Consider the following 15017-nt stretch of genomic DNA (forward strand, 5'->3'; position numbering starts at 1 on the left):
TACTGCTACTGTTGCTGCTGCTGCTACTACTAGTAGTAGTACTGTTACTGCACTGTTACTACTGCTACTGTGGTTGTTGCTGCTGCCACTGCTGCTACCGCTACTCCCCCCACCACAGGATCTCTGTGATGTCACTCTTCCATCTTGCTCTTGATGTAGTGCCTGCGTGTCAGCAGGAACAGATAGAGGTAGGCAGGTGGCCAGGGTTCTTGGTCTGATACTGCATTTACCACATTTGATGATAACTAGCCACACACCTCAGAGCCGTGCCTCTGTTTACCCTCTTAACGGCTGTGGGTCATTTGAGTACTCCCTCCACTGGATTCCTCATCCGTCCTTCCAGTCTCCTTTTCTCTCCTGTCCTCTGGGATGCATTCTTTGCATCTAGTGTGTCTGACATGCCCCCAAAGAGCCCAACCGCACCTTTTAGTCCATGATAAAACAAGTGATCAGAGGCCTTGATGAGAAGTACTTCCCCTCTCCTGCCACCCACAACCCATGCAGCGTGTACTTGTGCACTGGAAGGGGCCCCTCCCGTGCTCCTCAAGGAGAAGGAGTGCAGTGTGACCAGGCAAGAACTGGAAAAATTGATGGGGCAATGGGGCGGGGTGGGGGCAAGGCTGGAGAAGAATGAAGACCTTCAAGGAGAGAAAGCCTGAGGAGACGTCCTGGGAGTAAGACCCTTCCAGGGTCTGGCCACACAGAGAGTGACAAGGTGCCCTCACCCTCCTGCCCCAGGTGAGGATAAGGGGTTGGGCACACACTGCTTGAGCAACATCATCTTGCTCTACTCCCATCCATCTAGACAGTGGGGGTGGTAAATAGAGGCCCGGGGAGGGGGACTTACTTGCTTCTGACTTCTTCTTCTAAGCTCTAGAGAGGAGGAAGGCAGAGCAGGCCAGCAGCATCCAAAACTATAAAATCTCATATTAAGCACCTTCCACCCCTGGCCCATATGCCCAGGGCTCTCGAGTCCATGGGCCCTGCAGGGGCCTTTGTCCACTCTCTTGGCCAACCCTTCACCACCTTAGAAAGCCCTCAGACATTGTGGTGTCCCCCTGGGACAGTGTATATGGGGGCAGTGGGAATTACTCCAGCTAAAATCTGTGTCTGCTACGTTTCCTCATCAACCAAGAATATATTTCTAGTATTTACCATCTGTTGCGGCATGTTTCCTTCCCCCCTCCCTAAATATAAGATTTCAGAATGGATATGATGCTTTGGCAGATTACACAGGTACCCAGCCCACTGCAGAGATTCTAACAATCCCCCTCCCCAAAATGTGTACCCCCTGATAAGGTAATACCAAAATGTCCTGGGATGGAACTGATACTCAGGTGGCAGATACAGCATGTCTGTCCTGAACCCTCATTTCTACTCCTCATGCCTGGCTAGATAAAGAAGGTGTAATTATTTTCAAATGGTGAATGGCAAGCATATCACATGCACAAATTTCTGGGCAATTTTCGCAAACCCAATAGGGAGAAATTTCCTTCTGTTATGTGTCACCCACCAAGCATCAAATGAAAGTTTTCTTAAAGATTTTATTTATTTATTTGAGAGAGAGAGCATGAGTGAAAGGGAGACGAAGACACCATCTGAAGCAGACTCTGCACTGAGCACAGAGCCTGACATGGGCTCGATCCCAAAACCATGAGATCATAACCTGAGCTGAAACCAAGAGTCAGATGCTTAACCACCTGAGCCATGCAGATGCCCCCATATGAAAGTTTTCTTATGCACAATATTCTTAATGGAGAAGTGCATTCTGGGCTGCCAGTGGACAGTCTCCACTGTGCTTCATGGTTATTCGCAAACACCTAGAGAAAAAACCACCTCTCACAATTGGTACACAACTCCACATCATATTCCCTGGCCCCGAGAGAAGCTAACACTGATTGCGTATATGGCACAAGGTGTGGCAGAAGCACTATCCAGAAACACTGTAGCTGTTGCCTTGGAAGGAATGCAATAGCTAGGCATGTAGTGGTCCTACCCTCTTGCCTCTCCCTGTTCAGCTCTCCAGCAGTGTCCCGGTTGACCTAAACCTTAGCACTCAGCAGATGAGCTGGGACAGTCCCTAGTTGTTTCACAAGAGCTATGTCTGTATTATTGACTTCCTACAGGGAAAACCCTAAAAGCAGATTCAAAATGATGACTCCCCATCCCCAATCCCACCAAGCGAATCCATCACCCACAAAGTAGTCAGCACAGAAGCCTAAGAGACAGTAATCTCTTTCGTCCCTGAACATGTAACTTTTAAATACAAGAGGCACCCAGTGAGCTAATAGGCCCTGTCTGCTGACAACAGGCATAATTGCCTGCTAATGCTGCTCAGAGGCACTGACCAGTTGACTGGTTTCAATTTTAGCAAATGACAGGGTTCTAGTAATTAAAGTTGGTGGGCAACAGTGCTCAGCTGAAGCTGAGGCATATCTTTGCCCACTGCCCGCAGCAGGCCAAGGGCACAGGTGAGACCCCCCCCTCCTTCTGGAGGGAGCTCAGGAGGGGAGTACTGACCTGCAGCATCTGGAGGTAGCCTTCCTGGGGGTCACAGAGCAGGGAGGAGATGCGGTGGTTGTTCCTCATGCATTTCTGGTTGTCCTTTGCAGATGGGAAAATCTGCCGGACCACGGTCATCCTGCCAAGAGCGCTGTGCACCAGATCCAGGATCTCCGGGTCACTGATTTCCTGGGAAGAAAACCAGACCCATGCTTACTCCTGAACTATGTCTGCAAAAGACCCCTCAGGAGGTGTTGATGGCCAACAGCCCGAATAGCTGGTGCCAAAGGGATCAAGGGATTGGGCCCACGTCATGCAGTTCATTAGTTGGTTATTTATAAATAATACTCACTAACCCTAAAATGCAAACAGGATTATTCAACAGCTTTCCTGAAGGCCAGAAAAAGATATGTGGCAGTCAAACCACCAATGCATTGGTTTCCATGGGGTCAAGCTCTGAGGAACCCATGCTGTCAAATGTCATGGTAGGCATGAGCTGGAAGTAAAAGCTAAATTTCCTAATGGCGGTCATCTACCTGAGAGAAACAAACCTGGTTTTCTCTGACAAAAATGTAGTAAGTTTTCCTTAGTTCTTTAATAATTAGATTTGCTTTTTTTTTCCTTAAGATCTATATGCAAATTTTGAAAATATATCCACTCATTCATTCACTCATTCACTGCACAGAAACCTACCCAATATCTCCTGTGTGGTTTGTTCTGTATTAAGCCCTGGGGAAATGGCCTAACCCCACCCAGTAAAGCTCAAGGTCTTCATAGCATGAAATACGCTGAGTGCTGCCATAAGGAAATCTAGGGGCCAGGGAAACCCATTGTGGTTCCATGGTGGATGTCTGCTAAGCTCTCTACACACATTATCTCGTTTGGTGCTCACAACTCCAGGAATTCCATGAAGTGAATCCTATTGTTATCCCATTTTCACTGAGCACTTGCGAGCAGAGAAACAGTAAAGGCAGCGGGCCACAGGGAGCTCCTTCCAGGACGAGGCTGAAGTTCAGCACTGAAGCTGAACCTGAAGGATGAACTTGTTAGGCGAAGTGCCCGTAAGTGTTATGTGGGGCAGGGGCAATGCAGAGCTGAGGTGGTGGCAGTGCTGCTGCTGAAGAAGGAGGCTGGCAGCGGGGGACATCCTGTGGCACAGGGTTTCCAGCAGAGGCAGCAGGGCAGGTGAAATCCGCCCCCACCTGCCCCCACTCCAGGCTTCCCCTGCAGAAAAGAGGAGTGGTCAGAGGCAGCCCCCGCACTGTGGGCTTGCCAGGGGGAGACAAGACAACAAGAAAGTAACAAAACTGTTTCAAGGCTAGGAGCAACACAGGAATGACAAAAAATACAAATTAACATAAATCAAGGATATTGGAGGGGGAGTCAAGTTCAGAAAAGTTCTTGTCTTGTTTACTGTCTCTCAAACGTGGCTAAATCGGTGGTTGGTTGCAAGTCAAGATTTTAACTGTGAATAACTATGTCTTAAAATAGGTCTTAAATCTTCTTTGCAGATGATACATTCTAGCTTTGAGATGATGAATTGATATAAATGGAGGTAAGAAGGTTAGAAATCACTTAAACCAGAACATAACATGTTGAAGGGTGAACTGTTAAACTATCTATTCCAGGAACTGTCTTAGGAACCTGATGTGAGCAAGAAGACTGGCCAGTTGAAACCATATGCGGATCTGGGAGAAAGGAAGACAGTAAGACTAGTATCCTTTTAGATACAGTAAGACTTGTATTTTTTTAGATAGTTCCCATGAATGTGGAATTGCAGTAATCTCAAAAAAATTAAAGTGGATCTGGGGTTGAACCACTAATCTGTATTTCAGACAAAAGACTGTTTAAGGGAAGGTGATCTTGTTGGATTGGGATCAATAGACCAGAGGTGGGGAAAGTACAAAGTGTTCACATCTCAGGGCTACCAGGTGAATGAGGCCAGAATGAACTAGGCTTCAGGAACCACAGCAGAAGCAGAGATCATAGCTGAGCAGGATGTTTGTGCTCTGCTCTTAGCTGCCCTGCTAACAGAGGCCCTGCCCTGAGCATAGGACAGTGGGGTGAGGGAAATCACATTCTGATCTAACAGTAAATAGGACTGTGGGAAAGGGCAAGGATGGACTAGTTAGCTCTCCTTGGACAAGGAATATGGAGAATTGGGGGAGGAAATTATTTTTATCTCGAAAAACAGAAAAACCATAAGGTCAGGAAGAACATAATTTGAATTATGCACAAGGGGGTTAATCAGAGCCCACACACCTTGGAGAGGAAATGGGGAGGTCACAAACCTTTTGTTTTTCTCACTTACTCTTTAATGGCAGAGCCACTGTAAAAGCTCTTTTATTAAACCTTTCCTGCATTCTCAACTTCCTGGCTGGTCAGTGGCACGGAGCACTCCCCACTGCATCCCGAGCAGGACCCTGAAACTCTGTAGGGAGCCTGACTTACATGGTGCACAGTACCTTTCTGGAAAGCACAGCCATCATCTTCCCCGGCAACCTGCAGCAGAACCTGGGGTGAGTGGCTAAGTGAGCCAAGAGCAGCCACAACATAATCAGGGTGTTGGGGGAGGAGGGCTTTGCCCCTGCCCCCACTGCTGTGGTCCCTATACTGTTCTTTCTCCATTCTGCCTGCCCAGAACTCCTTGCAAACTTGGCACAGCTCAACCCTACCCATTAGCTGCCTTAGTGAGGATCTCTGCAGACCCCGCCTCCTATGGCCCAGTTCTCATCCAATCACTCTGGGTCAAAGCACACACACCGTCTCCCAGTGCACTCCTCCCTGCCCCCTGCACTTCTGGGCCCATCCTTAGCATCCAGTACAGAGACAGCTCCAATCCAAATCTAAGAATCCACAGAAACAATTCCCCCAGATCCCTTGGGGGCAATGAAAGGGTCATCTCTTCTCCCAGGGATGTGTCTTTCCCCTCGGAAAATTCCAACCCTGCATCATCAGTCAGTTCCACAGTAGCTCTGTGCCAGGACCTGTTGGGCTGTGCTGTTGGTCCCCCTGGGTCCCTTCAGTATCACAGGGCTACCCACAGTGATCCACTCACTCCCTGCTTGCTGCTATCAGCCGCTGCCTCCTGGCTTCCCACCAGGTCAGCCTCTGGACCGATGTGAAGACATCCAACGTGTGGGCCTTCCTCTGGATGCAGAGGGCAATCCAAGCAGCGAATATATACAACCCACTTGGAGAACAAACACTCCCTTTGTCCCAGGTGATCATTCCTTCCAGATAGCGCTGCTGATGAGCAGCAGAAGAAAGACAATGTGTATATACCATGTGACCGGCATTACCCTCACTCAAGTTTGTGAGTCTGCAGCGGCAGCAATAACGCGTCATATCCAGATGCCAACTGGGATACAAAGGCTTGAAATAAATCTCACCTTTATGACTTTGTAAGTTTATACTGTGAAATTGATCTTAGGCACAAACATTACATTAAGTATGAATAATAAAAGGATCAGTGTGCCTTCTCTCAAGCTAAGAAATAAAGTATATCCTGCATCTTGGTTGGATGCCTCCTCCCCAAATGCTTACCCCTTCCTCCTCACCAGCAGCTAACTTTGTCATGCTATGACTTATGTATGTAGCCCAAATAATGTATAACTTTGTCTTATACGTTTTATTGAGCTTTGTGCAGGTGAAACTGTCTGCATGCCCCCCTGCAATTGTGTTTTAATGTAGTCATTCTCAAACTTTGCTGTGTATCTGCATTACCTTGGGAACTCGATAAAATACAGAGAGGTCTAACCCTGTCCCACTTCAACAAGCAAAGCCTCTGTGTTCTCCTTGAGCTCTCCAGATAATTACAATACTCGTGAACATCCAGATAATTACAATACTCATGAACATTCAACATTTTGTAATCTGTCCACGGTGATGGGTACAGCTTAGTTGACTTATTTACACAACTGTACCCTATTGCCCTGTATGACTATGCCACCATTTATGTACCCTAGTGTTCCTTACCATTGGAATGTCTTTGTTTGCTATTACAAAGCTTCTGTGCACATTTTTCTTGTGCATGTGTTGGTGCACTTGTGTAAGAATTTCTCTAGGGTATATACCTAGAATTAGAAGTCCTCAATAGGAGAATATGAGTATGTTCAAATTCACAAAGGAATACCAAATTTCCAAAGTGGTTGCAACCATTTATGATCATGTGTGGTAAAGAGAGCTACGCCCTTGCCTGCACCTGACATGATTGTAGGACTTCCTAATATTTGTCAACCTGGTGAGTAGGAACTGGTATATCGTTGGATTTTGATTCCACTTCTCTAATTCTTAATAGGGTTAAATAGCTTTCATATATTTATTTATGAATCATTTGTGTTTCCTTTCTTGCATTTGTGTTTTTGTCCAGTTTCCACTGGGTTGGGTCTCTTGCATATCGATTTGTGGGACCTTTTTTTAAAAAATTCTAGATAATTCTTTGTCACATGTCATAAATATCTTCTCCACTTTCTAGAATGTTGGGCAGAACTGGTCTATACACTCATCTAACCCGGTGTTTTCTTTGTAGGAAGATTTTTATTACTGATTAAATTTCTTTTTTTATATAGGGATTTTGCTTGTTTCTCTTCCTTTGCCCTAAGTCATTTTTTCTTCTAAAAATACAGCCGTGTTGTCCAAAATTTCCAGTTGATTTGCCTATGTTGTTCACAATGTCTCTCTACTTCTTCACTCTCTCTAATGCATCTAACGCTATGTGCTCTCATCCACTGCTAACCATATTTATTTGTGCCTTCTCTTATTTTGATACTAGAAATTTATTTTATAATTTTTTTTTTTTAAGATTCATTTGAGAGAGAGACAGAGAGAGGAGAGCGGGAGAGAGTGAGCAGCAGGAGAGTGAGAGAGAGAATCCTAAGCAGACTCTGCACAGAGCGCAGAGCCCAACACAGGGCTTGATCCCATGACCCCAAGACCGCTACCCAAGCTGAAAACAAAAGTCAGACACTCAACCAAATGAGCAACCCAGGTACCCCTAAATCCTTTTCAAAAAGTAAGCTTTGGCTTAACTGATACTCTCTTATGAGTTTCTATGGTTTTCTATTTCATTAATTTCTACTCTTTATTATTTTTCTATTGTCTTTGGATTTATTAGGTAGCTATTTTTCCAACTTTTTAGGTATGAAGCTCAGCTGTGGAATCTTACACCTTTTGTCTTTTCTAAGAAAGTAAAGACAATAAATCTACACCCAAACATTGCTTTAACTGTGTCCCACAAGTTATACATATAAATTGTAGCAGCCTTTTTAAAATCCCATTTTGATTTATATTTCACCCATAAGTAATTTAGTACGGATTTTTCAAAAATTTCCTAACATGAGGGTATTCTTAGTATCTTCCTATTGATTTCTAACTTTAATGTACTGTGACCTGAGAACATGGATTGTATAAAGGTAATCCTTTAAAATGTATTGAGCTTTGCTTTGTGGCTTATCATGTGGTCAATTTGCGTGAATGTTTCATGTGCATTCACCGTCCTGTTGTTGTAGGTTTCAGTGGCCTACTTTTAGGTCCATTAGATTAGGAATTAGTCTATTTCTGTCTGAATTCAGGCTATATTTTCAAAAGTTCAAAAAAACATATTTTCAGTGTTTTATTAGTTATGCACATGTGGAAGACTATAATTCCTTGCTGAATTGAATCTTTTACCATTATTTAGATATCCTCTTTATTTCTAGTAATTCATCTTGCCTCCTACTGTATCGTGTCTAATATTAATACAGTGACACCAGTTTTATTTTGGTTACTAGCTGCCTGCTCTAACTTCTTCTGCCTCTTTGCCATCCACCTTTCTCTGTCTCACACTTTAGTTGGAGACTATTAGCAGCAAAATATACTACACGTTTTTTACACCCATCTTTGACTTTTTAGTGGAAATCTTTATTTATTTTGGACTATGGTTACATACATTTACATTGATTTCTATCATATTGTTTCTATTACATATCTTCCTGTTTATTTTTCTTCTTTTTTACTTCCCCTTGGAATGATTTTTCTTATTTTCATTATTTTATCCTCTTTTGGGAGTTATGTTCTCTACATTATTCTTTTCTTGGTCATCTCAGATATTTTTTTTTAAGGTTTTATTTATTTATTTGACAGAGAGAGAGATAGTGAGAGCAGTAACACAAGCAGGGGGAATGGGAGAGGGAGAAGCAGGCTTCTTGCCGAGCAGGGAGCCCGATGTGGGACTCGATCCCAGGACCCTGGGATCATGACCTGAGCCAAAGGCAGACGCTTAACGACTGAGCCACCCAGGCGCCCCATCTCAGATATTTTAAAATGCATACTAAACAAAGCATGAAGTTAATCAGTATTCCTACTCTCTTCTCCAAAATTTATTCCCAATTACCATCATCCCAACTAATGTGATAACAATATCCAGTATTTTCATTCTATTTTTCTTTAGGCCTTCTTATGACATAGAATTCCTATTACTTTGTAGAGTTAATATCTTTCCATTTAACCAATATTTATCAATGTATTTGTCAGGCATTCTTTTCTGAACTCAAACTGTTCATATGTACTCCTAAGGTACATCATTTAGAATTTCCTTTAATGTCATTTTGTGAGTGATACACTTAGTTTTTGTATGCTGGAAAATCTTCTTTAAATCTTATTCTTGAAAGATAAAAGTCTAAGTTGACGACTAGTTTCTCTTAGTACACGAAATTTTCTAGGACACTGTCTTCTGGCTTCCATTTTGTCCACTATGTCAGTTTCCTCCGGCTGCAATAACAAATTATCACAAATCTAGTGGCACAGAATGACAGATTGCATTCTGTCACAGTTCTGAAGGCCAGAAGTCCAGAGTCAGTCTCACTAGGCTAGAATCAGATGTTGGCAGGGATGCATTCCTTCCAGAGGCTCTAAGGGAGACTGTTCCTTGCCTCTCGAAGCTTCTGGTGGCTGCCGGTACATCTTGGATTATAGTCACATCACTCTAATCTCTTCCTCTAGTGCCATATTGCCTTCTCGTCTCTTAAATCTCCCTTTGCATCCTTTTATAAGGACACTTGAAATTGCATTTAGGGCCCACCCACGTAACCCAAGATAATCTCCCCACCTCAAGATCATTAACTTAATCACTTCTGCAAAATCTCTTCTGCCATATAAGGTAACACGGTTTCCAGGGATTAGGCCCTGGATATCCTTGGGTGCCATTATTCAGCCCACTAACTCCAGATATTAGGAATCTGTTTAACTGCCATTCCTTTGAAGAAGACCTGTGTTTGCTCCCTGGAAGCTCTCTAGATTTTTCTTTGTCTTTGGTGTTCTACAGTATCATGCTAAATGAGATCTCTAGGTATGGATTTTTTTTAATTTTTATCCTTAGGTTTTCTAGATCTGGGGTTTGGTTTCTTTCAATAATTTCAGAGAATTCTAGACCATACTATCCTTTCATATTATTTCTTTCCCATCATCTCCTATTTCCTTCTAGAAATCCAGTATTATCATTCTCTCTTCCATGTGCCTTCATCTCGCTTTCATATTTTCCATCTCTTTGTATCTCTGGGCTGCCTTCTAAATAATCTCTTCACATTTTCTAGTTCACCAATTCTCTTTATATATGTGTCTACTTTGATAGTTAACTCATCCTTTATCCTTATCCTATTTTTTAACTTCAATGATCAGGTTTTTAATTGCCTGAAGCTGTTTTAAAAAAATTTTTTAGAAAACTTTTAGAAAAACTTTTTTAGAAAACTTTAAAAACTTCATTTTTAGACGGCTTTTATTCCTTGCTTATATTTTCCAGCATCTCTTTATTTTTTTTAACATATTTAAGCATACTTATTTAATAGCCTATGTCAGATAATTCTAATATCTACAGTTCACTTCAGGTCTGATTAAACTGTCTTCCCCCCACCCCGGCTCTCATTCATGGCAGTTTGTTTCCTTCTTTCCTTCCTTCCTTCCTCCTTCCATCCCTCTTTCCCTCTTTCCCTCTTTCCCTCTTTCTTTCTTTCTTTCTTTCTTTCTTTCTTTCTTTCTTTCTTTCTTTCTTTCTTTCTTTTCTTTTCTTTTCTTTTCTTTCCCTTTCTTGTGTGTAATCTTATTTCCCTCAGAACTTCCTTATGAATCCCTTGAAGTCTGACTCAAATTTGTATTCCTTCAGGAAATATTTGTGCTCACTTCTCCAACCTACTTAGGAGCATTACCAATCTATAACCCCTGAAGCTAATATTAAACTTTCCTCTGAGCTTCATTAGGCACCACAGGTGGTATGACTTGGGTCATAAACCTGCATGGGGCTCATCCATTCTTGAGAAAATTTACCCCCTCCACGCAACTCCAAGATCAAGAGAGAACATTTTTCTTCCTCTTCCCTTCTGCACAGTGAGTTCATTTCTAGTTAACCTTTATAATGAGAATCTAAGTTCCCAGCTTTATGACAAAATCTCTCATTAAGCCTCACGTCTGATTGGTTCTTATATTGGTCTCATGAGTTCTATGCCCCACATAGAAGAATAAAAGCTCAAGGTTTCCACAGTTTGGCCAATAGATTCAAGGCAAAACCTAAATTGGAAGCTCATGTATTTCCCAAAGTTTCAATTTTCACTTTATATCTGGCCTCTGTGGACATTACTTTTGACTGCTAAGTGATCCATTTAAAAATATTTTTAAAGTATATTATACCCAGCTTTTCTAGTTCTTTTCCATTTGGGAGTATCATTCAGGCTAATTATTCTTCCAGAAAGACATACTACTAATCCTTTTATTTAGAATTTTCTTTCTTTAGCATATGACCCCACTCTTTTCCTGGGACACACATCTACCTCCCAAACTCCTCATATGTTTTGGCTGTGTGACTAACTAAACTTCAGTTATCATGCTACAATTTCTATTTGCTTCATTTGACTGTCTTTCCCTAAGTTCATTGTCATTAATATTAGAAGGAGGGCTATTTCTGAGGGGCCAAAGAGAAGTATGTACAATCTTTGTACAAATCTCCATTTGGTCAAATCCCAATTGTATTCTTCAATTATCTCCCAGTTGTATGTCCAAAAAGGTAAATATTCTACAGTTTCCAAATTATTTTGTCTGTTACTCCAGAAATATCCCCCCTGAAATATTCTGTTACCTTGCCCTCCTACAATCTAATAGCTTCCCCCCATAAATCCTCTGCTCACTCAAAAGATCATCTCTGTGAAAGATGATAGCATCTTGGACTGGGATTGTTGCAAATGGATCATCTTTAGATAGAGCTGAAATGCAGAACCTAGAGCACATGCTGACTGATGAGACTGGAACAGAGTGATGGCAAAGTACCACTGAATCCTTTCTCAATGTAAGAAATACTTGTAGTTCGATAACAAAAATATTGTAACAACTAAAACAAGTAGAAAAGAAAACAGGGATAGAATTCCCAGGGAACATCCATTCTTCTAGGCATTGGGACAGGGAGTAGAGGGTGGCAGGAGACTCTTATGCCTTGTAGCATACTTAAAGGAAGATTTCTATGAAAGCAATAAAATGGGAGACCGAATAATAAAAATATCACTCCATCTAATTTTGTACTGAACATGCACACTGAACTTAGACCATCTTCATTTTGAGTCAGATAAATTATCAGGAAACCTCTACAAATCTCCATGTACAAAGAGCTAAGACAAAAGAAAAGTCAGACAAATTCTAAAGAAAAGCCAATCCTCACATCCTCTCAGGTGTTACTTAATCCACTAGATGAAAGCCAAACTGTCCTTCTTAGCGAGCACAATAAGGAACAGAATAAGACCTGATTGCCTCCATTCAGAAGCAACGTGTGTCTTCAGCTAGGGTCTCTAGCTGGCTTCCAGGGGGCTCGTCATTCCAAAAAATATTAAGTATATGTGTGCATTTTCCTGTGGAGAAAGCCCATGGCTGTATTCGATTTTCAAAGAAGCCTTTGATCCCAAAAAGCTGACAAACAACCAATACTGAAGCTAGTAATTGTTCTGCTTGTCACTGAGAGAAGAATGAAAACAATGAGGACACCATCAACAGGATAATTGGGAGACACAAGAGTTTTCGTGTCTGTCCCACTCAGCTGCTTCTTCCTCATTTCCATTCAGACCCCTGAGGTAATAACAATGACAACAAAAGTACAACCAGAAGCAATGGGATTTATATGAGGAACTACTATGCAGCTATGAAAATCACTGGATACACTTACAGTACTACATTATTACCTGCACCATGTAGATAGTAGAGGTAAGGAAAACAGACAAGAAAGGAAGAAAAGGAAGAGCAAGTTACAGAATGATACCTCGAATACAGGACATTTATAGTTAAGATACGTGCAGCAGTAAAAAGAGATGTGGAGGACATACACCAGCTTCAGGAGAGTGGTTGCCACTGTGGAAGTAGAGGGGGCTAGCAAACAGATTTGCTGTCTACCTGACAGTCTTACCCCTCCTCTTCTATGCTGGAATAACCGTGTGTGAACAGGTGCCATTCCTTCCACCTTGGGATTTGAGGTGGTGGGAGGTGATCAATCCCTGTACCCAGAACCACAGGTGCATCCTGCTTGGTCTAAGCCAACCTGGGTGTTCCTACTACTCTAGGCAGTTTGGGGAGAAGGTTCATGACTCTATTTCTGTTTGTTGAGATATGAAGGGGTTCTCCTTGAGGGATTCTGAGAATGTTTGCTCGATCTTAAGATGACCACCAAGAAAACACAGCACCTTTCTACCTCTGAAGGTTTGAGTCATAGGGAAATTCCACTTAATGGCAGGCTGAACACACTGAACACAACCAGACAGACCAAGGATCCCGGAGGAAACTAGTTAACAGCTAAATCATCCTGCCCTATAACCTCATGACCTACCTCTGAGCCTTCTCTAAGGTGAGATGATAAAGCCTCAGATCACTGAAGGAAACTGGATTCATATTTTTCTGTTACTTGTAGTAAAAAACAATCTGACTGACCCAGAATTTAATGGGATTTATGTAAGCAGGTCCAGAACAGACTTCAATTATATCTGAAATGGTCAGCTTCTTCAAAATTGAGATGTCAAATACGGCAAAATTTGAACGGTGGACATGTAGGTATTTGTAATGTCATGCCCTATATCTTTTATGCCTCTTGGAAATTTTTGTTTAAAACAGAGAGAATCACTGCAGAAGTCTGACTCCATGTCTGTTTAAGCGCAAAGAGGGTAAATTTTCATAATGAGGAGAATTCTTCAAAACAGCAATTAAAATGGTAAGGATCTCCTTTTTCTAAATATACACTTTGGCAAATCCGATGCAAAACTCATGCACAAATAAGTTTCTGTCTGATCTTTAAGACGTCAGTAAACTTTTGGAACCTTATGATATCAGGGGAAATATTATTAAACATTTATAAAGAGCTCTAGGGCGCCTGGGTGGCTCAGTTGGTTAAGCGACTGCCTTCGGCTCAGGTCATGATCCTGAAGTCCCTGGATCAAGTCCCACATCGGGCTCCCTGCTCAGCAGGGAGCCTGCTTCTCCCTCTGACCCTCCCCCCTCTCATGTGCTCTCTGTCTCTCTCATTCTCTCTGTCTCAAATAAATAAATAAAATCTTAAAAAAAAAAAAAAAGAGCTCTAAACTTATTTAGGGCTGTGTAATCACATTATTAGTCATTTCCTTTTATTCTTTAGAAAGGCCTAGATCTATCAAACATCTGTGTGATACCAGCATTATTCCATCTCTGGAGAAATAATAAAGTTTATTTCCCTCCTAACAACCATGGTGCCAGTAATCTAAAGTTGATGATAGTAAGGAAACTTCACAGACAAAGCTGGCTTGAGAGAGAAAAAAGGAGGATTCAATAGAGTCGTGATGGAAGATTTCCTCCCAACAGAGTCAACAGGCTTTCTAGAATATCTGCTGCATTCAGATCCCTACGGGGCACTTAAGACAAGGCAAGCTAAGGCTCCATAGAGACCAGGACATCCTGGTGAGGAAGAGTAGGTGGGAGGAAGCTGCCAAAGCTTGGTGCTGGTTACATCTCCAGGACAGAAAAGGTGGCAGGAAAGCACTTTCTGAGTGGTAGTTTTGACCAAAGACACCCTGTCTCATTCATCATCCCCTAAAAGCTCATGGGGTATGCATGCGTCTCCCTGTTTTACATGGGATGTAGAAAATTGCCATAGAGGATGCCCTTCCTCCCCACAGTGTGGTCCATGGGCCAACAGCATCAGCATCATCTCTGAGTTTGTTAAAAAATGCAGAATCTCTGGGCGCCTGGGTGGCTCAGTTGGTTAAGCGACTGCCTTCGGCTCAAGTCATGATCCTGGAGTCCTGGGATCGAGTCCCACATCAGGCTCCCTGCTCAGCAGGGAGTCTGCTTCTCCCTCTGACCCTCCCCCCTCTCATGTGCTCTCTCTCTCTCTATTCTCTCTCTCAAATAAATAAATAAAATCTTTAAAAAAATGCAGAATCTCAGGCTTTACCCTGGACCTATCTAATCAGAATCTGCATTTTGACCGTTAGGCATGCTCAAATTTAAGAAGCACTGGTCTAGGATATTATGCAGTGAAGTGAAGA

General features: G+C 42.4%; 1 protein-coding gene across 1 annotated transcript in view; it reads right to left on the bottom strand.

The window, feature by feature from the left end:
• Positions 1–15017, bottom strand: part of GRID1 (glutamate ionotropic receptor delta type subunit 1) — a 700883-nt gene that overhangs the window by 223851 nt on the left and 462015 nt on the right. Inside the window, exon 6 of the mRNA XM_035023220.1 lies at positions 2521–2691. Within this exon, the coding sequence (XP_034879111.1) occupies positions 2521–2691 (171 nt within the window). The remainder of the gene's footprint in view (positions 1–2520; positions 2692–15017) is intronic.

This window comes from Mirounga leonina, unplaced genomic scaffold, assembly GCF_011800145.1.
Source record: "Mirounga leonina isolate KUSES-001 unplaced genomic scaffold, KU_Mleo_1.0 Mir_114, whole genome shotgun sequence".
NCBI lineage: Eukaryota > Metazoa > Chordata > Mammalia > Carnivora > Phocidae > Mirounga > Mirounga leonina.